Raw genomic sequence first — 25,111 nt, 5'->3', positions numbered from 1 at the left:
ACTTCCCCCAGGCCAGCCCTTTGCTTCCACTTCCTAACTCTCCTTCTGAACAGGTTTTCATTAGAAAATTAAAGTGGAAATAAGAATTCATCATACAGAATGCACCTAATAGGGTACAAAGCAGTGTTAAGAGTGAGACCTCTAGCCTCGGTGCTCATGTTGGAAAAGATGAGTTCAAGATGAGTGACCGGAAGAACCTACAAGAGCAGAGTGTCATATGGAAGAAAGGGAGGAATCTGAATGAGAGCGTAATTAATGAGCAAGAAAGCAAGCAATAGGGAAAGTGAACAAATCGAAAACTGTTTCCTGGAAAGCATCAACAAAATTGAGAACTCCCCTGTACTTAGATTGATCAAGCAAAAAGGAACACAGGTTACCAACGTTAGGAACTAAAATGGAAGTACCACTGCAGGTGCTACAGACATTGAAAGAATGGGGCATAAATTATCCCAGTAATTGAACAACTTAGCTGAAATGAACAAAGTTTTTGAAAAATACAACTTACCAAAACTGACTTAAGATGAAAGTTCCCGTCGTTCCCTTGTTGAGTTGTGTCCAACTCTTTACGACCCCATGAACTGTAGCCCACCAGGCTCCTCTGTCCTACACTATCTCCCAGAGTTTGCTCAGATTCGTGTCCGTTGAGTCAGTGATGCTGTCTAACCGTCTTATCCTCTGCCATCCCCCTCCTCCTGCCTTCAGTCTTTCCCAGCATCAGGGGCTTTTCCCCTGAGTCAGCTCTTCACATTAGGTGGTCAAAGTATTGGAGCTTCAGCATCAGTCCTTCCAATGAATATTCAGGGTTGATTTCCTTTACGATTGACTGGTTTGATCTCCTTGCTATCCAAGGGACTCTCAAGAGTCTTTTCCAGCACCACAATTCGAAAGCATCAGTTCTTCAGTGCCCAGCCTTCTTTGTGTTACAACTCTCACATCCACACATGACTACTGGAAAACCGTAGCTTTGATTATATGGACCTTTGTTGACAAATTGATGTCTCTGCTTTTTTAATACAGTCTAGGTTTGTCATAGCTTTCCTTCCAAGGAGCAAGCGTCTTTAAATTTCATGGCTGCAGTCACCATCCACAGTGATTTTGGAGCCCAAGAAAATAAAATCTCTGCTTCTACTTTTCCGTTCTATTTGCCATGAAATGATGGGACCGGATGCCATGATCTTAGTTTTTTGAACGTTGAGTTTCAAGCCACTCTCCTCTTTTGCTTTCATCAGGAGGTTCTTTAGTTCCTCTTCACTTTCTGCCATTAGACTGGTATCATCTGCATATCTGAGGTTGTTGATATTTCTCCCGGTGATCTTCATTCCAGCTTGTGATTCATCAAGCCTGGCATTTCGCATGATGTACTCTGCATAGAAGTTAAAAAGGCAGAGAGACAATATACAGCCTTGTCATACTCTTTACCACTGAGCCACCAGGGAAGCCCTAAGATGAAATAGACGATCTGAATAGTCATGTGTCTGTTAAACTGACTTTGTAAACTGGATGTCCGTGTCTACCACTCACTGCTAGCCCACCACCACCAGCAAAGAAAAGCTGACCTTTCACAGCTGGCCCAGGCACTGTCTCCAGTGACCAAACCTGTGAGGCAGAATATTGCTAGTACCATTTTTCAGAGGAGGATACGGAAACCAAAGAAAAAAAGCATCTGAGTAACTTGTCCGAGACAAGCAGGGAAAGTGATGGAGCCAGGGTTCAAACCAGGTGGCTCAACTCCAGAATCTGTGCCCTTGACCCTGACCTTTCCCTGGAAGACAGCCAGCTTCAGTTTTCCTGCCCATCTGCAGGTGGTGAGGTTCCTCTAAAGGCCCATTTGAGTACGCCCTTCCCTTGCTGAAAGCACCCTGGAAGTTCCCCTCCACCCTCAGGAAGTCTTGGTTCCCGGACATGCCCCACAAGGGCCTTTGTGGTCTGAGTTCTCCCTCCTCCCCGACCTGCCTGCCTTCCGCCCCTCCCCTGCTCCCATGTCCCTCTCTTGGGCTCACCCCTCTGTGGTGTGGGGATTGCCCGTTTCTTCTCTGCACCCCTGAGCAGGCCTGGTAACCCTGAACCTGGCAGAGGGCTGGGCCCTGGACGCTTAGTCAACACAGGGAGTGAGACAGAGCGGGGCAGAGTTCTGGATGCAACCCACATGGCCTGTCTGTGCTCTTCACCATCACGTCGGTCTGCCAGGTCCATATCTGCCAGTGTAGGGGTTTTCTAATCGTAAGTTTTCACATGGGCTTGGTAGAGTCCTTCCAGAATATTCCCTCGCCCTCTGGAAGATGAACGTCGTAGTGGGGAATGAGCTCTGGCACCTGCCAGCTGTGTGGCCTTGAGCAGGTGACTGCCCCTTGGTGCCTCAGTTTTCTTATCTGTACAGTGGGACTCCCTCAGAGTTTTGTGTGGGTCAGTTAAAGTTCGAACCACGCTGGGTCCTAGCTAGCCGCTACAGTGCCTGGGTCCCATTAACACAGACGGTTTCTCCCACTTCCCCCTCTTCTGAGGCTTGGGCTGCAGCTTAGGGGGTGGCTGAGGTGGGCTTCCCTGGGACGCTCTGCATCCTCACCCCACCTCATCGTGAGGTCATCGTTGGCTCTGTGCTGGCCCCAGGCAAGTGCTCCTCCTTTCTGGGCCTATTTCCTCATCTCTAAAGTGGAGCTGTCCATACTGCATGCACGCGTCTCGGCTCGTAGAGATGAAAAGCTGAGTTGATGTGCACAGTTCCTGCTAGATAGGCACGTATGCCGTTGTTACCACAGTCACTGCTTTATCATTATCCCTCATAGAATGGTTTCTCCCGCTTCCTGGGCACAACCTGGACAGGCGAGTCTCATCTTCGGCCTCCTTGGCGGGCTCACCTGGTCCCCTTGGGGGCAGCCATCCCGGCAGGACCCATGGGCAGAGTATTTGGCCATTGCCTGGCTTTGGCACAGCCGACCCCCACTACAGATGTGGCCCTCACAGAAACCTAACGTGGGGGACTTGCTGGGGGCTCCTGTTGGGAGAAGGGTAGAGGGGAGTGGATGCTGAGGGCATGAACCATTCGCTGTATACTTCTTTGGGCTTTGTTGTTGGTCCCTGTCTGGGCTCGGTGACTAAGACACCTGCTGGAATTCCAGACGTGACATGAGTGGCGGGGGGATTTGGGGTGACAGCAGACCCTGCCTGGAAACGGAAATGGGGCTGCTTTAGACCAGCGGATCGGGGACGCCTCACCCAGGAGATGACCCAGCTTGAGGCCCAGGGACAGCTGACAAGGAGTGAGCTGACCAGAACCCCGGGGCGGGGATGGCGTGGGGCCTGGGCGAGTGTGGCCACCACTCACTTGCAGAGGGGCCACTGGGGGGTTTAGGCTGCACAGTGACTTGAGCTGAAGTGTGTTTTTCAAAGCTCGCACTGGAGGGGGCCTGGGCAGCTGCAGGGAGGTGCTTGTGGCTTGACTCAGCTGGATGGGTGGGGACAGCAGTGGCGCAAGCTGAGTGGCTCAGCTAGAGAGTAGAGGCCAGGTGGAGCCCAGGGGACCCTGCTCTGAGCCCAGAGTCCACTGGCTTGACCGAGGGGGCAGGACCTGGTGCACCGCCCCTGCCCCTCAGCCAGAGGGACCACACTCAGGCACAGGCAGGGTGTCATGTCACTCACATGGTACTTGCTCACGTACAGCTCGTGTCCCCAGAGCCTGCTGGCCGTGTGTCTCCTTGGGTTGTGGCCTCAACTCAGCCAGCGTTCTCTGTACAATCTGTTGTGCGTCTCCATGCTTCACTCACTCAGCTGTCCACCCGGCCGAATCCCGGGGGAAGGATGTGGAACAGTGGGAGCGGAGGGCCAGCCTCCGAGGGCAGCGGCTTGCTTCCTGACCCTGTACTGGCTGTCGGACCCTTCCTCATTGTGCCAGGCCCCTGCCAGGTAATGGGGACAAAGGACAGCCCCTGCCTACTGGGCACTTGCCATCCAGTGACCCTGCTTCACTCAGGGACACCTGGGGCCATGGGAGCCTGAGGGGCCTCATCCGGCCTGATTGTTGCGGGAGTGGAAGGAGCATCGGAAAGGACTCCTGGGAGAAGCGGGGCCATGCCCAGAGCCAGGGTCTCCTTACAGTGGACTCCATCCTTTTGGAGCCTCCACCGGACTCACAGCCCTGAGAACCCTACCTCTTGCCCTCCGGTCACATGGTGGCTGCAGTACCACACTTCACCAGCAGGTGCTGCTGTCGGTCGGGGGACGCTGGTCTGCAGTGCTGCGCTTGGGGTACCATCCTCCACACTGACCTCGAGCGGTGCGCTGTGAGCATGCAAAGGAGAGGCTGGGCAGGTGGCCTCGTTGGGTGGGGAGGGGGGCCCTGGCCTTCCTTGCACACCTCAACATCTCACCTGCCCACCAGCCCCCCTCATGAGTGTGTTTGCATGGTCTGCATAAGGGGTCCCCTCCCTGGGCCAGCCGTGCTCTGTGGCTCTCTTCCAAAACCCAGGTTCCATGCAGAGCTGGAGGCAGAGCACAGGCCTGGGGTTCAGAGGGTGGGGCTCTGAACAGAATAACGTACAGGCTGTCCTCAGGGCTGTCATGTGCTGGGGGAGGGAGGTGGCATGTGCGAGGTGGGGCGGGGGTGCAGGTTCAGTGGGGTCATGAGGTCCCACTGAGCATCAGGGAATGTTGGTGGACAGAGCAAGGGGCTTCCTGGTCAGAGCCTCATTTATAGCCCTGGGGCGTTGAGGTACCAGGGTGACAGGGGCCAGGGGCCGGGGCACCCAAAGGGGAAGGGGGCCCCCATCCCCAGGACGGGCAGGGCCTCGGGTCCTGCTTCATTCGGGGCTTCAGGTAGACAGAACAGTCTCACACTTTGGAACCCGTAGAACACACCGGACGCCAGGGATCAGCTGCAATGAGCAGGGACCAGAGTGGGGGCGAGAAGATTAACACAGTTCTCATGGATGAAAACAGCTCATCCTCCCAGTCCAGCTGGCAGGGGCCCAGTCAGGGCCATGTAACCTGTGGCTGCCCACTCACTCTTGGGGTGCACTCAGGAGCCACCTGGGGGGCCCAGGAAGGTCTCTGAAACCCAGACCCATAATGTTTGATCCTGAGGAGGTCCAGTGGTTTTAAAGTGCCTCAGTGGGGGCATTATTTGTACAGGAGTCCCTGAAATAAGATTGGGGTGAAGGGGGAGGGATCTCTGCCACAGGCCTGGGCTGCCATGTGACCCCAGGGCTGGGATGCCAGGCATGTGCACGTGCGTGTGTGTGTGTGTGTATATGTGTGAGTATGAGTGGACATGGAATAGGGTGCCTCAGCCATCAGGAGCCTGTGCTTGGTTTCTGTAAGGGCGTCGTGAGGGCAGTCTCCTGACTCCCTTCTCACCGGGACGATGGACTGGCTGAGTGGGGGCTGAGGGGTGGGTGCTGATGCTTAGTGGGTGCCTGACCCTCACCTCACCCACCAGGTCATGTCCTCCCGCTGGTTTGAAGGAGACTGTGGGTGGCCTCAGCCACAGCCCCCTTCTCAGAGTTCCCCAGGGTCTGCAGCCAGGCCATCCCCACCCCTTCCCCTCCCAGGCCTGTAGGTGTGGAGGCTAAGTGGACCTTTCCTCATCCTGGAGGCCAGTGCTGACTAGCTGTGGGTCAGAGGGCACCTCCCACCCCTGAGCTGGGCTGGTGTTGGGGCAGAGGTGGGAGAGGCATAGGGCAGAGCCCAGAGCTCCTGAGAAGGTGTGTGTGTGCTCGTGTGCATCCCTGAGAGCTCCATGGGATGACACTTGTCTGGGGGCAAAGCCATCTCGTGGGGCTTGATCTCCTGCAGGGGCCGCCACATATAGCTGTTCAAGTTGTGCACTGCAGAACTTTAGGGCCACCACTCCCACTCTCACCATGGATGGATGGCATGTGCATCTGCAGGTGTGCAGCAGCTGAGCATGCTGCGCAGGGCGCCTCTGCTCCATCTGCGCGGCAGGGCTCTAAGGGTGGGGGGAGCCTCTGCGTCCTGCCTCAGGCATGGGTCTCAGTAAGGTGGGGAATGCACAGGTCATCGGGCAGGTATCAGGGGCAGGCAGGCGCTGTGTTGGGGTGTGGGCAGAAGAGGCCTTGCTGAGTGCCTGCGGGGCCTCCAGGGACTCTTGGTGCTCCTTTGTTTCTGTGTCCTGGTGGGAGCTGGTCTGTGAAGGGTCAGGAGTCCCAGTGAGTCTTCTCGCTGCTGGAGTGAGGGATTCTGGGCCCCCAAGTCAGCCCTGGGGTGTCTCGGGAGTTTCCTGTCCCCCATAGAGGGAAGGCACCTGGGGGCATAGCCTGGGGACACTGCCAGGTCCCACCTCTTGAACCCCTTCCCAGCCACGCCTCCTGCACTGACTGCCACTGCGCACACCCTGTGGGTCTGAGCGTCAAGTGGAACCACATGCTGCCTGTTTGCGGCTCAGGGCACTTGGCAGCCTACCTGGGAGGCAACACTTCCTCCCAGAATTGCTGCAGAACCTGGTTAGGGAGTTGCCCTGCCCAGGAAGGGTCACAAGAAGGGGTTCCCTGTCACTGCCAGAAAGCCTAGGGCCCCAGGTGCTCCCGGGGTGCCTGTCTGAGGGTGGTGTCCCTCACCTTGCTGCTCCAATGGCAGTGCCCCAGCCATGCTGATCTAAGGGGAGGTCCTCTACCTGCCCTCCTGAGGGCTGTGTCCTGACCCTGCCTGATGGAGAGCTGGGCCCTATTTCCATATTTCCACCAGTCTCAAGGGGAGTCCTGCCCCCGCCAGTTTTGTGGTATGCCACCTTGCACGAGCCAGTTGTTATGTGTTCAGGAATTTTGCACAACTTGCAGAAACTGTCGGTGCTCATTAGGGCTCTCCTCTTCCCCAGGGAGCCTCGTTGCTCTGGCAGTGCCATCCCCCCACCCTTCCCAGTGGCGTTGTGACCTGCCTCATCACCTTTCAGAAGTGTCGCCTTCTCAGTGAGGCCCCTCCCTGGTGACCCCTTCTTTGCTCTTCTCTGCTGTTGTCCTTCCAGAACACCCGTGGCCATCTGCCGACCACATGCTCCATGTGCTGGCCTCTTTGTAGGCTTCGGGAGGGTGGGGACTTGGGTCTGTTTATGTTCATTGCCCAGAATAGGGCTGGTTCATAGGCAGGCACTCTAAGCCTTGGATGGGTAGGTGGATGATGGGTGGTGAGTGAATGAGAAGATGGATAGGTGGATGGATGGATGAATGGATGGATGGTGGGCAGATGGGTGGTTAAGTGGACAAGTAGATGGGTGGAAGGGTGGCTGGATGGGTAAAGGATGAATGGGTGGATAAAGGATGGATGGACGGATAAAGGATGGTTGGGTGGGCATAGGGATAGACTACAAGGCCCAGGGGTGGGCCCAGGCACGGGCTCCTAGCTGCCCTCCTGGGACAATCAGGGCCCAGATCAGAATCTGATCTCTCCAGCTAAAAATGGAGGCATGGCATCCCTGGCCTTCTGGCATAGCTGGCCAGCAGCATTTCTGAGCTACTAGGAAGCAGGTGGGGCTATAGGACAGCCAGAGTCCAGCTTGGGGCTGGCCAAGGAAGAGAAGTTGACCAGCCATCCCAGTGCGTCCAGGATTGGGATGGTTCCCAGGGCACAGTACTGAGTTTTATGGGATTTTCTGGGAAACGGGGCTTTCAGAGCTAAAACCCACTGCCTGAGGAGGATGACAGACCCCAGCCTGTCCTCCCCCGTGGGGCATCATAAGGAATCCTCTCTGGGGTCCAGCTTAGAGAGACCTTGCGTGACTGAATGAAGTGGAATGTGGCATCCTCCCTTTCAGCTATGTGGGGGTTATTCTTCAGCTTCCGCTTCCCCTCTCCCTTTGCCGGGTGTCCTTGTACAATGAGCAGTTTGCACAACTGCACCAGGCCTGTTCTGTCCTTGCAGTGTCTCTGGGTCCAGCCTTCTTCTTGGGCAGGGACCCTGCTCCGAGCCCACCCTGAAATACTGTCCCCCAACAGTGAGGGTGGGTTCATGGGGGTGATTACTGAAGGTCAAAGCCAAGAGTCTCAACTAGAGCCTTACCAGGATCCCCCAGAGGACCTGATGACACAGCGAGTCTATAGTGGGGCCCGGAAGTGCTCATTTGCATTCCTGCCAAGCTCCCAGGTGCTGATGCTGCATGTCCAGGGACCCCACTTTGAAAACCACTGGATGAGGGCATTTGTTTTCTTGCAGAGGCTCCTTGCCAGCAAGGCAGTGAGGAAGTTCTCCCGGACCCCATATTCACTCCTTTTGGGGAGACCTGTAATGGAGTCCAGAGGCAAGAAAGAGCTGTCTCCAGCTGGTGACAACAGTGACACCTGGTGGCTTAATGATGCTAGAGAGGGTTCAGGCCCACAACAGAACTTCTTACCCCCATAGAGCCTGTGAAGGGCCCTGTCGACACCCCCACTTCACAGATGAGGAAACTGAGGCTCAAGGACAGTCAGAGAGCCAGCACTGGCCCAGGGTCTGCGCATTCACCACTCAGCTATGCAGGATGGAGCTCGTGAGGCCTGGGACCCGTGGGCTCACAATGGGGGGTTTCGCCTGGGATGAGACTGGGGCCCTTCCGTGGGCCTGCCATAGGATGGGAGGGTAGTCCTGAGGGCTGGGCTTCCCCCTCGCTGTTTCTGCTTCCCCAGAAGGGGGCCCTCCCCTGGGTCCTTGCACCCAGGCCTGGGCTGTGGATGAATGCCAGTTATGTTTTGTGATGACACTCTGCTAGCCACACCGTGCAGGGGCCTGTGGCTATGGGAGCTTGTACCCCATCTAGGGCTTAGGTTGGCCCTGGGGAGCAGGGGCTCTGAGGGGCAGCCTCGAGAGAGCGAGCCAACCATTGGGTCCGCAGGAAGAAGGCTCAGGCCTTGAGGGGGTTTCCTGGGGACTTGAGAATATTCCAGAGTACAGCTGGTGCACCTGGCTGACTTTCCACCCTAGCTGAGGTCTCCAGGGCTGAAGGATGCTTACGACAAAATGCCTGGATGCAAAGGACTGGGCCTCTTTGCCCCTGGTTGTGGCGCAGATTCTGAGCACGCCTGAGCTCTGAGAGCATTATGTGCTGGGCAGGGAGGCCTGGGGGTTGGACAGGAGGCCAATCGCTGCCCCGCAGGCACATCAGCAGCACTTGGAGCAGGGGTCATTACTAGGCAGTGTGCTGGCTGGGAGCCGTGGCCTCGGTCTATTGCTAGGAAACCTCTGACATACAGTTGAAGGTTTGGGCTGTCGGTGCGTGTCCAGACAAAACCATGGGAATGTTCCAGAACCAGGAAGCTGGAGCCACCTGGAGGTGGTGGGACAGCCAAGCTCTGTAGGTCCTGCCAGGGAGTCCAGGAGGGCAGCTGGGAGCTGATAAGACCTGGATGGAGGCTGGCATGATCGGGGTGGAGACTTCCTGGGCCCGGAGGTCAAGGGTCAGGGGCTGTGATGGATGTTCCTGCCCTGCAGCTTGGTGAAGTTTGAAACTATTTCCAAGTAAAAAGAATGCAGGCAGGTTTCTGGGTCCACTTTCCACACCGTCACTTAACCTCCCTAGTGGTTAATCAACTCCCGCCTTGATTTCCTCTTCTGTGAAGTGGGCACAGAGCGGCCAACCAGGGCTTTTGTGTGAGGAGCAAGGAGCTGAGGGCCTGCTGGGTCTACGGAGAGTCCGGCAGATACTTGACCCAGCAACAGCTGTTCCAGTGGGTACTACTTGCTTCGTTCTGCAGGTGACAGAACCGAGGCACAGAGAGGTTGAGTAATGACCCTAGGACACACAGAGGGAAGTAGCTGGTCCACACCCAGCTCTGCAGACTGTACAGCCCTGACGTGGGTTGTGGTGAGGACTGAAGGGGGCCCAGGCATGGTGTGCCTGCAAGGAGCAGAGGTGAATTGCCACAGGCAGGCCTGTCTTGACACCTGATCATGGGCCCCTGGAGGAGTGGAAAAGGCCGGGGCCTCCCACTGGCCCGCTCCCCATCCAGGAGTCTTCAGTCGCCCACCGGCCAGAGGAAAGGACAGAGCTGACAGTAGTTTACGCCATTGAGTGCTCACCCTTTGCTCTCTGGGCTCTTCTTTCCTGTTCTGGGTAGGAATGAATGGGAAGTACTTACTGAGTTGTCAGTGGTTGGCTCTGCCCTGCCACCCCCCTCCCCCGGTTTCAGCCCAGAGGGACCGGGTGGGGTGGGGGAGGAGCCTGAGCCTGGCTGTGCCCCAGCCCCACCCTGCAGGGTGTCTGTGCTGAGCCCGTCTCTCATCTCTCCCTGTCCCAGATGAAGGTCGCAGTGTCCAGAGGGGGCGACCACAACAGTGACGGCGACAGCTTCCGAGAAGCCACCAGCTCCCGGAGGAGTAGTTCTCGGGACCAACTCAGTGATGTGAGTACCCCAGCCGCTCGCGGGAACACTTCTGAGTCCCTGGGGTGACTGCCCGGCCAGCCTCCAACCTTCAGCGGACACTGCAAACCGTTTGCTTAGGGGCCCAGGGTCTCAATCCAGGGTTTTGTGCTCACAATTAGTATTTGCCTTTAAAACATAACTGTCTACTAATTGGGGCTTCCCCATTAGGAGGTATTTAAATGAGGACCAACCGTTAGGCATGGGCAGGGGTGAGTGGAGGCGACCATGCTGGGGCGCAGTCCCTATGTCCAGCTGGGGGTAGGCTCGGGGTCAGTGTCCAGCTGGTGGCGGGCAGGGCTGTGGATGCCAAACAGCTCCCACAGATGTGTCTAAAGAAGGGTGGAGGCAGGGGGTACGTTTCTGGCCCGAAGAGCTGCAAGCACTCCTGCCTGCCCAGGCGGACCCGCCTGTCTGCTCAGGCTAGCAGCAGCACGGGGCATCCAGCAGTCCAAGTGTCTGCCACTGGGGGCCACACGGAGGGGAGGGTGCCCCTCTGAGGCATAAGCTGGCCTGGGTCTGGGGACACCCTTTGGTGTGTCCTGTCTAAAAGGTCCTTGAGCTCAAGTCCCAAGGAGCGGGGGCGAGGAGGTCTTAGGACCCAGTTTGGGGATGACCCAGGCAACACACGAGGGCTCCCACTGGGACGTGGCCAGCAATGGGGGTGCAGGGTATTCCTCCAGGGCTGCTGCGTCTCCCTAGACCTTGGAGAAGGGGGATGGGGCAGGTGTTGCAAGGGCAGGGAGTGGGGGTTGAGGGTCCCTGGGTTGAGGGGGCGATGAGGACTCAGGTGGAAGAGCGCGCCCCCCCCCCCAACATGGGAGGCACTGCTCCTGGAAGAGGCCTTTGTCTTCTTGACCCCCAGCTGCAGGAGTGGCGGCCTAGCGGAGATGGGTTTTCTGCAGGGCTAAATGGAACGAGTCGTCTCTCATTATCATTTAAATGGGGGCTGGGGGAGGGCCGGTGCGGGAGGCCAGGAGGGGGGCCTAATTGCCCGGCTCCGATCTTGTTGCCACAAGATGGGAAAATAGGCTGGTAATTGTCTGGGGCCGCGGGGGCTGCCCTAGTTCGAACTCCTCTAATTGCCAGCTAGGATGGGAGCAGGCGGATTGTAGGCACAGCACAGGTGGCGTGAGTGCGCAAGCTTGGGGGCAATTATGGCACCCGACCCCCATCCCCCCAGCAGCAGGGCCTGGGGCCTGAGCTACCCCAGGGCACCCACCCCCCCGCCCCGACACACACACACTGGGGTGAGCTTGGTCTGGCAGATCCCCAGGAACTGGCCTGGGGCCTGGCCAGGGTCTGGCTGGGGAGAGGAGGGGTCCCGTGGTCCAGGCTGCAGTGGTCACCCATCCTCCCAGAAGAATCTTGGCATCTGGACCTCAGTGTGGTCCGGCCCCAGGTCTGTGAGTCCCACACACCTCAGACAAGCTTGCCCTCGCCGGCCATGTGAATGCCCCCAACCCCCACCTGCCGGGTCATCACATCCTATCTGCCTGGGCCTCGGGGCTCAACGCTGGTGACCACCGCCTGCCCTGGGGAGCAGGTGAAATGAACCTAACTGGTTTCTCCCGTCAGATCCTAAATGCCCATTTGAGCCAGAGGGAGTCCCATCAAGCATAGTCGGGATCACCCTCACAGGACCTCTGGGGTGACTGTTGGCCTCTAGGCCACAGCTGACCCCACCCCCACCCCCATCTGACATTTGAGACCCCAGGATTTCCTGCCCAGCTCCAGGAAACCTTCCCAGGCTTTCCTGTTGGACCCGGTGACCCTGGGAGGCTGGTGGGTGGTGAGGGAAAAGCTGACCTGAGCACGGAGGGGGGTCAGCTCCTGGCCCAGAACCCCACGTGGAGAGGTGGGGTGCATCCTCTGGGAGGCGCTGAGCCCACCCCTGGGGAATGTGGGGGCTTTGCCGCCTCTCTGCCTGGAGACTCTGCTGGGTTGGACCATACCTCCAGGTCTGGGGGTGGAAGGTTCCTCTTTGGGTCCTCGGGCCCTGCCGCACGCTGATAAGTGTGGCCCCAGCCTGGAGTTCCAGCAAAGACCCAGGATGGGCTCTGCCTGCTCAGGTCCTCAAGGGAGAGGGTGGCCATCTTGGGCTGCAACTGGTTCCTGACTGTCCTCCTTCCTTCTCTGCAGAGCTCGGCGCAGGCAGTCTCAGGCAGAGGTTACTCCGTAAGTCTCCCACCCCTCTTCTGCTGTCTGTTCCCTACACACTAACCCCGACCCTCGACCCACGGGAGCCCCGACTGTACTGAATGCTGCCCCCAGGCTGGAAATGGAGTTTGTACAGGATGGGGATGGGCCAGAGTGGGCAGAGATTCAGAAGGAGCGGGACTCCGGGTCCTGCCCTGCAGGGGAGTGGGCAGTGGGTTGGACACCCTGGGTCCTGTGGGGCAGCGTTTGGTGTCGGGGTTCCTGCACATGGAGCAGTTGCAGCGTATGCCCTCCCCGCCCTACCCTATGCCCCGCGTCCGGACACCCTCTCCCCAGCTGTGCTCGCCCGGCCAGAGAGGCTGGAGGGTGTGAGGCCCCTGCTCTTAGCTGTCATCAGGGGCCCAGGGGCGGGAGCGGGGCCGGCCTGCTGCCACTTGATACTCCAGCCATGGCGGGGCCACCCTCACTGTCCCCCAGCCCCCTCCCCACGACTTTATTTCATTTCCCCTTAAGTATCAGGAGCCCCGTTAATGACACCATAAAACCCAGAGCTCCATAAAAGCCGTTTCTGCAGATTTACAGCCGTTTCGGCTCATTGGAGGGCAGGGGCCTGGGCTCCGCCCGCCTCATCCCGCAGCGCCTGATTAACTGCTAGTTCCAGAGTTCCAGGGTCTGACAGGCAGGCTCTCTAAATCACAGCGGCTTTTTATAGGGTGTGTAATTAACTCATTAATTCCCCGGGTGGCAGGGACAGCCTTGGGTCCCTGGCCCTCCCCTCCCCAGCTCCATGACCCCCAGGGTCTGCCAGCCCAGGCAGCTCTGCCTTCTGCCTCAAATCCCAGGCCAAGCTATAGCATCTTTGAGCCTTTCACCGGGGGTGCTGTACACTTCTGGGCAGTGGTCCCAGGTGCCACCCAAGGGGTGCTTTCCTGGGAAGGCCTCTGCCTTCCTCGGGCAGTCTTTGTGCTCTTATCTGTTGTCGCGGTCATGGTTGGCGGCCCCAGACTGCTCCTTCTTCCCATGGGCCTGGGTGGTCTTGATGCGCCAACCGCTCCTGACCATGTTGACGGGGGTGGTCGGCCAGGCTTGGACAGGACCTGCACTCTGGGAGGCTCCATGTGGTCCAGGTTGGCACCAGGGCAACCTGGGGCAGTGATGGCGAGAGTTGGGGGCAAGACACAGAACGCCCACTGACCTGCACCTGTCCTGGAGGGTTGGGAGTCCTGAGAGGTTGGGCCCAGAGATGCCCCATGTGGAGCCTCCTGAGATGCCTGGGGCTGCTGGGGTCTCCCTGCCAGAGCCTCTGGGCAGCCCTCTGCTTCCAAACCACCATGTGTCATTTGTGGTCTTCTCTGCAAAACGCTGCTTTGAATGTTTCCTGGAGAAGAAGTTGTAATTAACATGCCAGCTGCTTGTAGCTTAGCCCCCACTGAGGCTGCACATGAGTGACAGATGGTGGGGGCAGCGGCCCAGCCTGCTGCTCAACCCTGGGGGTTCCTGAACCATGTCTGCAGACATACCGGTGTGTGTGCGCCAGACCCTGGCGTGAGCAAGTGTGCCCGCAGGTCCCTGATGTGTGCTGGGCAGCACTGCAGGGCTTGTATGGTCAACCCTGCTGTCCCTTTTGTCCAGTTGGCATGGTGGCAGCCTCTCCTGGGGCTGGAGGAGTGGGCGGGGGCCTAGAGGACCCTTACCCAGCAGGCCGAGGCTGGGGGCTGGCAGGTGACCCTGCCGGGAGCTGGAGGATGAGGCTTAGAGGCCGACTGGGACCCTGCCTCTAGATCCAGAGTTCACCATGGAGCCCTCTGGCACAAGGCTGACACTCAGGCTGAGGGCCCTGTTTGTGTATGACTCTCAGTGCAAGGGAAGTGTGTGTTGTGTAACCCTGTATGTTCACATGTGTCTATCTCTCCCATGTGCCCATGAGGTGGTGTCTCTGTGGCTGTGGCAGGGTTCCACAGTTGCACCCAGAAGCATTCCAAGTTCCTCTGTGGCCATTTCTGTGTGAGTCTGTGTCTTGTCCTCTCAAGAGTCTGTCGGAAGGTGTCCATGTGTGTCTGTGGATGCAGCAGGTGTGTGTGTGTGTGTGTGTGTGTGTGCGCGCGCGCCACACTGCATCTAAGTGTCCATCTGGGAGCCCATGTCTGGACATGGCACCGATGTGTCTATATATGTATGACCGTGGTCATGCAGTGTGTATGTGACCTGTGGCCATGTGGCATTACGTGTAGGTGTATATGTTTGCACACACCTTTGCTGTTTGTGTGTCTGCATTTAGGGCCTCAGGCTCAGGATGGGTCACGCTTGTCCTTGCCTCTCCCCACAGCATTCCCTTGCTAGGTGACACAGGGCATTTGTTGTCTGACCTGGATTATAGACTGTACTTAAAAGTTTAATTTGCCAAGATTTATCCCCAGCAAATCCCCAATTATTGCCCGTCCTCAACAACGTATGTCCCGAAAGCTCAGCGCAGCCTCCCCAGCACGCCGCCAGAGGTTCGTTAGTGCCATAAAATTAGTTAGAAAGTAATTTTCTTAATTTGACTGCTTGCAACCAAGGACACGAGGATCCATCTCTCGCCGAAGCAGGGGACTTGGGAGTTTCCTTTATTAAAGAGAAATGAAGACCTAGACACCTCACAGGCAGGAGGCTGCCCTGCCCCCACCCTGAGTGTGTAGCCTGGGGACAGGGCCAAGGACCCAGGTGATCCGGTGTCTGGGCAGGTGTCCTCAGGGTGGGTGTGGTCGGGGAGGGGTCAGAGAACCCGCTGCAGCCCCCACTGTCGGGAGGGGCCTCCGCTCAGGGCCACACTCCCAGCTCACCCCGGCTTTCCCCACCAGCTCCTCCCATCCAGTCCTCCACCCAGGTCCCTCTCTGTCACCCTCTGAAGGAAGCCTGCCTGCCGCAGCCCACGGCACCAGAACCCAGCTGGCCGCTGGCCTTCAGGCGCCTCTCCCGCCCTCACCGGCAGGATCTCAGCCCGAGCTGCCATTCTCCCACCCTACCCGGGCTGGGGTACAGCTCTCACCTCCAGGTCCCTCCTCCCCTCAACAAACACTTAATGCATATCACTTCCACTGGAAGGAACCAAACAGCCACTGTCCCTGTCCCCGGGGAGGTGGTGAGTGCTATGGAGAAGTTTGAGTAGCCTGGCGAGAAGACCTCCCAACCCCACCCTGACACGGGGGTGGGGAACAGCCGCGCAAAGGCCCTGCGGTGGGAGGAGGCACCACCATCAGGAACAGCAGGAGGGCGGGCTGGGAGGTGAGGCTCTAACTGTGGGTTCCCAGCAGAGCCGCGGTGGGATCGGGAGAAGGGAGCGCCTGTCTGCACCCCGGCCAGGCAGCCTCCACACCAGGTGTGAATGGCCCAGGGTGCTTACCAGAGTCGGGTGGGGCCCCACCTGCCAAACTGCCAGGGTAGCCCCCGCCCACGCACATACATACACACGAGGCATAATTAGCTGATTGGCTTGATTGCCTTCAGGGGATTTCTGGAAGTGAATTTTGGCTTGTTGGTTGGGCTGCTGACAGCTAATTTCCCAGGGAGCCTGCTAATCTCCCATTACCTCCCCCGCAGCACCTCCTATCCCAGGTCTCAGGCAGGCACACTCTGGGCTCCTGGCACAGCTGAGTTTCATCTTTCTCAGGGCCATGAGGGCCTAATGCAGCCTAGCACACCCCTGGCCAGTCCCTTCCTCTGGGAGCCTGGACAATTGGACAGAGTGGAAGCTAGCTGCTGGCGTGGCCCAGGCAAAGCTGACATGAGGGCTGGCAGGGCCCAGGCTGCTGCTGTGCCAGACAAGCAGTTACTGAGGAAGTCTAGTGGGGACGGGCGCTCATTTCAGAAACACCTAGACATCTGAGGGGCGGGGACATGAAAGGCTCTTGACATCTGGAGCTTGATGCCAGCTCATGGTCAGCGGCCTCTGTTTGCCTGACATGGGTCCTACCTCCATGGGCTGATTGGGCTTCCTTACAGCGTGGTGGCGGGCTACCAGGGTCCCGAGAGCCAGGAGGAAGCAGTAACAGTGGTGTGGTGTGGCTTCCTGGTGCTCTGTTATCATAGCCTCCCCACCTCTGTTCATGGGGAGAGGCTGTGGACCCCTCCTCTCCATAGGAGGTGTGTCAGCAACTCGTGAGAGGGGTACAGGTGCATGGCAGCCTGAGGTACAGGCCACCAGCCGGAGCCCCTACCCATCCTGCCAGGGCCTGTCACACTCGGTGGGGCACAGCAGCTTCTACTGGGGAAGACAAACATGCACACGTGTGTGTAACAGCTTGCAGCAGCCCACACACATCTGCCGAGCACCTGCGGTGGCCAGGCCCTGTCCAGTGTGGTGATGGACGAGGCCAGTCAAGCTCTCACCGCAACAGCAGCACCGTGTGTCCCATGGGCTCTGAGTGCCCATGTGCGTTGATGCGTGTGCATGCACTGGAAATGGTAGCTGTGGCTCTTGGATCTGCACTCAGGTTTCTTACCCCACCACCCTCACCCACTGGCAGAAGGGGCACAGTCTTCCCTTCTGGGAACCGTGGCCCTGGGGCTCGGGAGAGCAGGCAGGGAGACTCCTGGGGATGGGGTACCTGGTTGGCCCCGTGTGGGTCACTTGCCAGCTTTGCTCCATGAGCCAAGGACAATTGTGGTTGAAGAGGAGGCACAGCACATGGGGGACTCGGCTCTAGTGAGCGTCCAAGGGCAAGAAGGCTGGTGGACATGTGCCTGGGGAGCCCCTGAGCCACTTTGAGACCTGCCTGCCCCATGCCCACCCAGGAGCAATTCAGCCCCCCTGACAGCAGAGCCATCTGCTTGCTCTGGCCAGTGCAGGCCTCCCCTGACCTGCCCTGCACACAGCCATGCAGTGCAGGCTCCGTCTTTACGAGGCAGGTTTATGACATCCATTACCCTGCTCCTCGGGCCACTTCCGAGCAGCCGTAATTTGTACAAAAGCAATAAAAGCCCGTCAGGCTCTCCCCGGAGTCGGGAGCTGAATGCTCCTCTTGCCTCTGAGCACAGGTCAGCCCTTCAGCCGCTGCTGGGAAGTGGCTGCTGCTCAAAGGTCACCAGGGACGGCAGGAGTGGGGTGGGCAATGTCCTTAACCTATGGTGCATCCCCAGCCCGTGTCTGGCCTGCCTCTTGTCAGAGGAGCCACTGTCCACTCACCCATCTATCTGTCTATTCCTATGGCAGCAGGAAGGGCCTGGCCTTGGGGGCCTCTGTTCAGCTTCCTGTGGGCAGGCTCTGGGCAGTAGGGGCCTCTCCAGGCAACTGGGCAGCAGGTTCTTCCTAAAGGGAGAATAAGGTAAACAGACCTGCAAGGAGATCAAAGCAGTCAGTCCCAGAGGAAATCAACCCCGAGTCTTCATTGGGAAGGACTGATGCTCAAGCTGAAGTGCCTATACTTTGGCCACCTGATGCGAACAGCCGACTCATTGGAAAAGACCCTAATGCTGGAAAAGACTGAGGGCAGGAGAAGGGGGCAACAGAGGATGAGATGGTTAGATAGTATCACCAACTCAATGGACATGAATTTGAGCAAATGTGGGGAGACAGTGGAAGACAGGGAAGCCTAGTGTACTGCAGTCCATGGTGCAGCAAAGAGTCAGACACGACTTAGTGATTGAACTATAGAAGGTGAGCAGGTGACCTGCACAGTGCTGTAGACGGTGGTGGTGCAGGTAGAGGGGTGCTGGTAGGGAGGGATGGGTGCTAGATTTAGTGAGGTGCTGGTAAAAAGGGAGAAGAACTCAAGGACTCGGGACTTGGTGTGAGCGGTTCCAGTGGCGCTGCAGGTGTCTGACAGCTCTGCGTGCCGGGGCTGTCATGTATGCATGCTCTGGGCCCCTCTGAGGCCATCCTCTGCAGGCAACTGGGTCCTTGGCACTTCCTCTGCTGTCCCACATAGACGCCAGCCTGGCCAGGGTGGGGTGAGTACCAGGCAGGCCAGGGCAGCATGCCATCCCCCTCAGGGCTCTAGCATCTGAACTCCAAGGGTCCTAAGGACCCACCCTCCTGGCCAGGAAACTTCTCGTGGCTACCTTCTGTCCTGCTGGATGCTAGGGTGGGAGAAAGATGTGTCTTGTGCTCCCTGGGGGTCCCCGACCCGCTCCTGTGTTCCGCTTTCCCTCATGAGACAGCACCCCAGCATGTGCTGGGGGGAGGCTTTCCAAGTGCCCACACACATCACAGGTTGGGCTGGCACAGACCTGGACAGCCACTTGCCCCTCTGAGCCCTGGGCACCCAGGCCCTTGGGCTCTGGGCGCTTGTCCCAGCAGGCTGGCTCAGCCCTCTGGGTTAGTGAATTTTCTGTGACTCCTGACTCTGCTCTATCAGGAACACACCAGAGCCTCCAAAGGTCATGCGTGGCCCCCAGGTGTCACATGAGAAGGGGTGGGGCAGGGATGGCAGAGCCAGAGGCACTAGCTAGACCCTGCCCACTGGGCAGCTGCACCACAGGTCCAAGGCTCTGCAAAGCCCCAGGGGATGAGGGGCTCACTGGGCAGGGCTGAGCAGCATCTCGGGTCAGGAGAGGAGGGAAAGCTGCCACTGGGTGCCACCCAGTGCCCCAGTCATCTCATCTGTAAGAGGGAGGAGCCACGGTACCCAGCCCACAGGACTGTGGGGAGAATAAGCAAGTCTGCCAGGCTCCCACTGTTAGTCTCTGCGCTGTGGGGCATCACTGAGGCCTGCGGCCTCTGTTCCACTGGGGGCACGGCAGAGCAAGTCCTGGGGTCCCTGCTCTGATGGGGAGTTGGTGGATGCAGTGGGTGCTTCTCAAGAGTGCTGGGCACTGCCAGGGTTTCTGAGGACAACTGTGCCAGTGGTCAGGGGCAGCAGGGAGGTCAGGCCAAGGGCAAATGCGTGGTAGGGTGCAGGTATGCCAGGGCCCCGAGGGAAGGTGGGGAGGGGCCTGCCAACCCACAGCTTCAGCAGGCTGGTCCCAGCCACCCAAACCATCTGACATTGGCACTCCTCTGGGCGAGGCACCCCATGGGAGCTTTGGAGAGCAGTCAGCCAGGCAGACTGGAGCTAGGAGGCCCTCTGCTCAAGCTGGGGGCCTGAAGCTTCAGGCTGGGTTGACCATCAGTTGTTAAGTGACCAGTTGTGCTGACTTAGTTACTTAGGACACCTGCATTCACCATAACAGTTTCTGAGGGCCGAGCATTCAGGAGCGCGTGGCTCTGGAGTTCTCTAGAGGGCAGCCTGTTAGGGAGTGGGAGACCGAGCTGTGGGCAACATGGTCCCTCTGCAGTAACCTCTGGGAGAGCTTGTGGGGGCCACCACAGCCCCCTCACCCATGCTGGATCTTCGCCAGCTTCCTCCCCAACCTCCAGTCAGGAGATAGCTTCTGCCCCTGGACTCACCCCTCCCACCCCCTCCTCGGCTGTTGCCACCCTCCAGGGCAGCTGCAGTGGTGGGGGAGTATGGGGAGGGTAGAGGTGGATACATTCCTCTCGTGGCCCAGCCTGGGGGTGCAGGCAGATCCCAGTCCCTCAGATTAGCACAGAGCAGTTCAGGTCTCCTGGAGGCCCCAGCTGCCCTTGTCCCTTCGGATAGCATGACCTGAAGGACTCCAGTCCAGTCAGGGCCTGTCCCAGGAGGCTGGACACAGATGCTCTGGGCAAGCCTGTGGGACCCCTCATGGCTGTGGCCACATGTGTCAGGAACCATGGCTGGAGGGACAGTCGTTCTGGGGAGCCGGTGGGTGACGGGCCTGGCCAGGCCGCTGGGAGCTGAAATTCAATTATGCAGGACAGGCGGGGCTGCTGGGACCCAGAAGGTTAGGGATTCGTGTTAACACCGTTCTGGTTAAGACTTTTTGTGTTGATAAATAATTCATAAGGCAGTTAGTGCTTTGAGTCTGACAACAGGAGAATATATTAATACAGTCGACTCCAGAAAGGTCAGCGGCGGACGGCAGGGCTGGGGGCCATCTTTTTATTCATTCCTGATGGGCTCGTTCATTATTCCAGCCCAGCGAGGGCTGATCGAGCAAAGGGAGAGCCGGCTTGGTGTGACACACCGTCTGCGGTGTGCGGGAAGGACTGGACCCAGGCCCTGGAAAGGCCCCTGAGGTGGAGCCCAGGGCCACAGGGTCTTCTGAGGGACACCATCTGTCCCCCTACAGCTTGGGCGGGGCTGGGAGTGGTTGGAAAGTAAGTCCTAAAGTGGTGACTGTTGGCTGTCCCCAAGTCTTGAAGAGAACCCAGAGATGCCCGCTGTCGTGAGTGCCGTGGAGGGAGGGGCCGATGGGCAAGAAGGGAAGCAGGTGCACAAAGAGGATGACAGAGGAGGGGAGAGGATGTGGAGGGCCCCCCTGAGGCTCAGCATCCAGGGGTGCCATCTGAGGGGAAGCCCGTCCTCTTGGACTACCTGGGGGACAGGCATTCCTCAGGGAAACAGCACGCACCGGACCCTGCCCATCATGTGAGTGTTTGTGTGTCGGTGAGTGTGTGTATATGGCGCTGTGAGTGCATGTGCTTGCGTGCAGGTGTAATTACAACGTGGCCGGCCAGTTGCAGGAGCAGGTTGTGACCCTTGAGGCCTGTGGAGATTTGGATACACATTTGCCCTAGGACTGAGGCGATGTCAGCCGCAGCACTGAGCAGTCAGGGGAGAGAAGCTGATGGGGCACAATGACTCATTCACGCTCTGAGGGCCAGGCCTGGGCTCCAGCGTGGAGCAGAGGCCATGGGTTGCTCCCAGCGCGTGCTCTTGGCAAAGTCACCCGCAGGACCATGCCCGAGTTCTCCTTGGTGTCTGTGGGAACTGCACCCAGAGAAAATGAAACATAACTTTGTGTTTTTCATAGCAGTTACGGTCAAGGCTCCAGTGATAAGAAGCAGGTATTCAGCCTCAGGAACTTTGTCTGACAGAACATTCCAGAATTGTGTGAGATACAAGGCAGTGTTGTGGGGCTGGCCCCCACCACAGGCAGCAACCCCATTCTGTGTGACACCCAAAGCCCCCTCTGGGTTCCATCCCCTGGAGACCCCATGAGGGGAGGAGGAAAGTGGGACTGGTCAGTGGTCAGAGCAAGAATCACCCATATGTTCCCTCATTCATTCCCTGCCTCCACTGTCCAGGGTCTGTATGTACCCACCTGAGTCATTCATTCATTCATTCCCTGCCCACAGTGTCTGGAGTATGTGTGTACCCGCCTTAGTCATTCATTCAGTCGCTCACTCCCAGCCTGCTCTGGACTGCAGGAATGAGATCTTTGTTCTAAGGGAACTTGGATTTCAATAGAAGGAGGCTGGTGTTAAATTAGCAGCTAGTTGAAGATTGGCTGCAGCGTGAGGTCTGAACTCTTGACTAGCGCTGTGTGGGGTGCTGCTCCACACAGAGCTCAGGGAAGGGCGAGGAAGGCAGCCTGGAAGGGGTAGGGGGTGTGGCAGCTGGTGCGTCATGACGGCCAGGCGTGACAAAGCCCAGAGTTCTCTTCCAGGTTGGGGGGATTGGATTTTTCTGTGCCGGCCTCCCCTCTCACCAGGCACCAGCTATACTCAGACTCTGCCCTCTGAGGACAGGCCACACACTGGCCACTCAACATCCTAGGCTCGGGGCCTGAGATGCTTCCAGGCTTCCACCAAGCCTTGTACTGTCTCCGTGGGCTTCCCTCCGAGGCTGCTGTCAGCCACATCTGAATGTGCAGGAAGAGACCCTGGAGGCGGGAGCAGGGTCCCCAGCCTCTTGTCCCTCAGGCCCTATGAAACCCACTGCCCTGGTGGCCATCTCTTCTCAGCCAAGCTTGGCGGCCTCTATGACCCCAGAATTCTGCTGCCCTCCATGAGCTCCCCACTGGCCAAGGCACAGCTGGATGGATAGGTTAGTGGGGCTTGCTCTTCTGGCCCTGAGGGGCCGTGGGGCAGGCAGGTAGGCAGGCAGTGTGGAAGGGGCACCTTCCCTGGGCAGATTCGGGCCCCTCTGTCCTCGCTGCCCCCGCCTGTGACAGATGGCATTTCCCCCCAGTGCATCCCTGCTTGGTAGCCTCCTCCCCACCTTCTCTGCTCACAGAGGAAGCTGCTCCCCGGCCATTAGGATGCAGTAACTTAATTGCTCATTAATTGGGTAATTAGTGCTTTGTTTTGCTTTGAAGTCTAAACAGTCATAAAAAGTGAATTAGCTGAGTAAATAAGAATAGGGTTTTCAGGATCCACCATTCAGATCTCCTGCCTAATTAGGAGTTCCTGAGTTGAGGTGGCCAGGGACAGGACGGGGACCTGTGTCTAGTCTCAGCTGCCATGAGGGAGTCCCTGGCATGGGGCCCTGACCACATGGGCCAGGTTAAGATCATGGCTTTAGGAGCCTGCTCACCCACCCTCCATCCATGCCCTGGGAGAGCTTCCAGTCACTCTGCCTCAGTTTCCCCATCCATAAGCAGGTGGATCTGTGGTGGGGACTCGAGAAGTGTGGCGAAGCAACCCCAGTGAGCAAACACAGCATCAGCGCAAGTCCTGTTGTCTTCTAGGCCCCTGTCTTTCTCCTGCCCCCACTCCTGCCAACCTCATAGCCCCAGGGCTTGCCTGTGGTTCTGGGGAGGGTGGATAGTGGCACAGGGTCTTTTGGGGCTTGGACCCAGCTCAGGCCCCTGCTCACTGGCCACGTGGCCGGAAGTATATCCCTTTATTTACCCTTTGAGCCTCTCCCTTCTCATCTCATGAAGTGGGCCTATACCATAGTGGACATGGGTGGCTGCAGCCTTCTCCAGCCGTCTGCCTGACTCCGCCGCTGTACTGCCCCGCACTTCAGACCTGGCCACCCGACAACCACAGCTGCCCCGGTCCATAGATGGGACAATGAAGGCCCCAGCACTGCCCTCCTGGCCACCCCGACCCCTGAGAGCCCCCAGAGTCTCCTCCTGACAGGGCCAGGGAGCCTGGCTGAAACCTTCAGCTGCAGTGCTCACTCCCAAGGTGGAGGTGAGCATACAGGATGAACAGCAGCCTTGCAGCCCACTCCTGGTGGTAACCAGACAGTGTAGCCTCCTCCCAGGCTGCTGCCCGCCTGGGGTTCACGCTCCTTATCTGGCTCTGTATTTTTGCTGAATCGCTTAACTGGAATGTGTTCTGCCTCCCTGCGGAGCGTTTGCAACAGAAATGAAGGTGACACCTCCGCCTGTATCAGTGGAGAAGGATGGATTTGTGCTCAGGGTGGGGGTGGCGTTCCTCTGCTCCCTAGAGGGTGAGGGCCCGCTCTTCTCTCCCAGTTCTTCCAAGGCAGCTCCAACAAGCAGGATGTTTAATAAGCTGGGGCTGATGTGCAGGGCCACAGGAGGCTGGGAGCCCTGAGGACAGATGTGTACTGCCCACACGGACACTGCTCCTGGGCCCCACGCACATGTGGCACCGTGTGGCCTCACGGCAGGTCGTCTTGACTCTTCATGTGCTATGCGTTCACTAGGGAATCTGGCGAGATACCCTCGGGTAGAGCACCCACTGGATTGGATGCCAGGTGCTCACGTCTGAGAAGCCTCAGGGCACGACTCCCCATGTCTCAGCACACACATGAGAACACCCCCAGTGAGCACTGCCCGCACCAAGGACCGATACCACCTGAGCTTCCCCAGGTGTCCCCCAGCACACCTCCAGCCTTACGGCTGTGGCCCAGGGCAGGGGTCAACACCACTGTGCAGTGGCTCAGATCTTCCTCCCCTCATACCCAGGTGGGCTGAACAGAAGGTCCTGTCGCCTTCCACTCACACGCAGACCACAGATCCTGCTGACTTCTGGTTGGCAGCTGCTCAGGCCTTTGCAGGTGACTGTGCCCACGGCGAGCCCAGCCCAGGCTGGGGGGCAGGTGCGGCCCCCCTCCACCCCCTGGCAGGTCTGTGGGCAGGGCTTTTGCACAGTGTAGGCCCTGCTGCTGGGACAGGGACCCGGCCCACCTCCCCCTCCTCCCCAAGTGCCAGGCCACACTGCTCCTTGGCCCTCTGACCTCTGGATGGAGGCTGGGTTAGGGGTGGTCTTAAACACCCTCCCCCCAGGGCAGACCCTCTGTCTCCATTGCACATGGAGGGACCCTGCTTGCCCCCAGAGGTGACTCTGGGCCAGCCCTGGATTCTAGAACGTATGCTGGGGGCACAGGCTCAGCAGTGAGGTCTCCCTGCCCATGAATTTTTCATGCCTTTGTTTGAGGAGTGGGAGACCAGCAGCCTTCCTCGCGGTGCTGTGACACGGTAATTAACGTTCACGCTGAGAGAACAAGGCCGGTCTCTGTGGCTGCTGAACGACCGTGTCAATTTGTGAAGGGTGATGAGCGGCCCTCACCCCATGCAGACAGCTGCCTAGATTTCTGGAAGGGACTTGGCAATGGAGGCTAAGCCCCGCAGACCTCTTGTGCGGTGCCCTGGGGGAGCAGGCGAGGGTGTCTGTGTGCAGGCCCCAAGGAGGCCTCGGGTGCCTCCACAGGCTGGTCGGATAACGTGAAGGAAGGGGCTGGGGCAGATCGTGGTGATGGTGAAGGTGACGAGGGTGATGATGGAGATGACGGTGATGGTGAAGGCGACCGTGGCAAAGGTGTGACCCTGCCAAAGGTGATGAAGGTGAAGCTCACTTAGTGACAGCGAAGGAGGTGATGTGAGCTCACGCGACAGAGCCCAGCCTGCCAGTC

General features: G+C 58.4%; 1 protein-coding gene across 25 annotated transcripts in view; it reads left to right on the top strand.

Annotated features, from left to right (window-relative positions):
* FBRSL1 (fibrosin like 1) overlaps positions 1–25,111 on the top strand; it is an 84,096-nt gene that overhangs the window by 22,715 nt on the left and 36,270 nt on the right. For all 25 annotated transcript variants that reach the window (XM_040251566.1, XM_040251564.1, XM_040251554.1 and 22 more), the window contains exons 3-4: positions 10,215–10,319; positions 12,480–12,515. In XM_040251566.1, coding sequence (XP_040107500.1) covers positions 10,215–10,319; positions 12,480–12,515 — 141 coding nt within the window. The remainder of the gene's footprint in view (positions 1–10,214; positions 10,320–12,479; positions 12,516–25,111) is intronic.

Source organism: Oryx dammah, unplaced genomic scaffold, assembly GCF_014754425.2.
Source record: "Oryx dammah isolate SB20612 unplaced genomic scaffold, SCBI_Odam_1.1 HiC_scaffold_12, whole genome shotgun sequence".
Taxonomy (NCBI): domain Eukaryota; kingdom Metazoa; phylum Chordata; class Mammalia; order Artiodactyla; family Bovidae; genus Oryx; species Oryx dammah.
The sequence above is the reverse complement of the archived record's forward strand: the minus strand, read 5'-3'. Positions and strand labels throughout refer to the sequence as shown.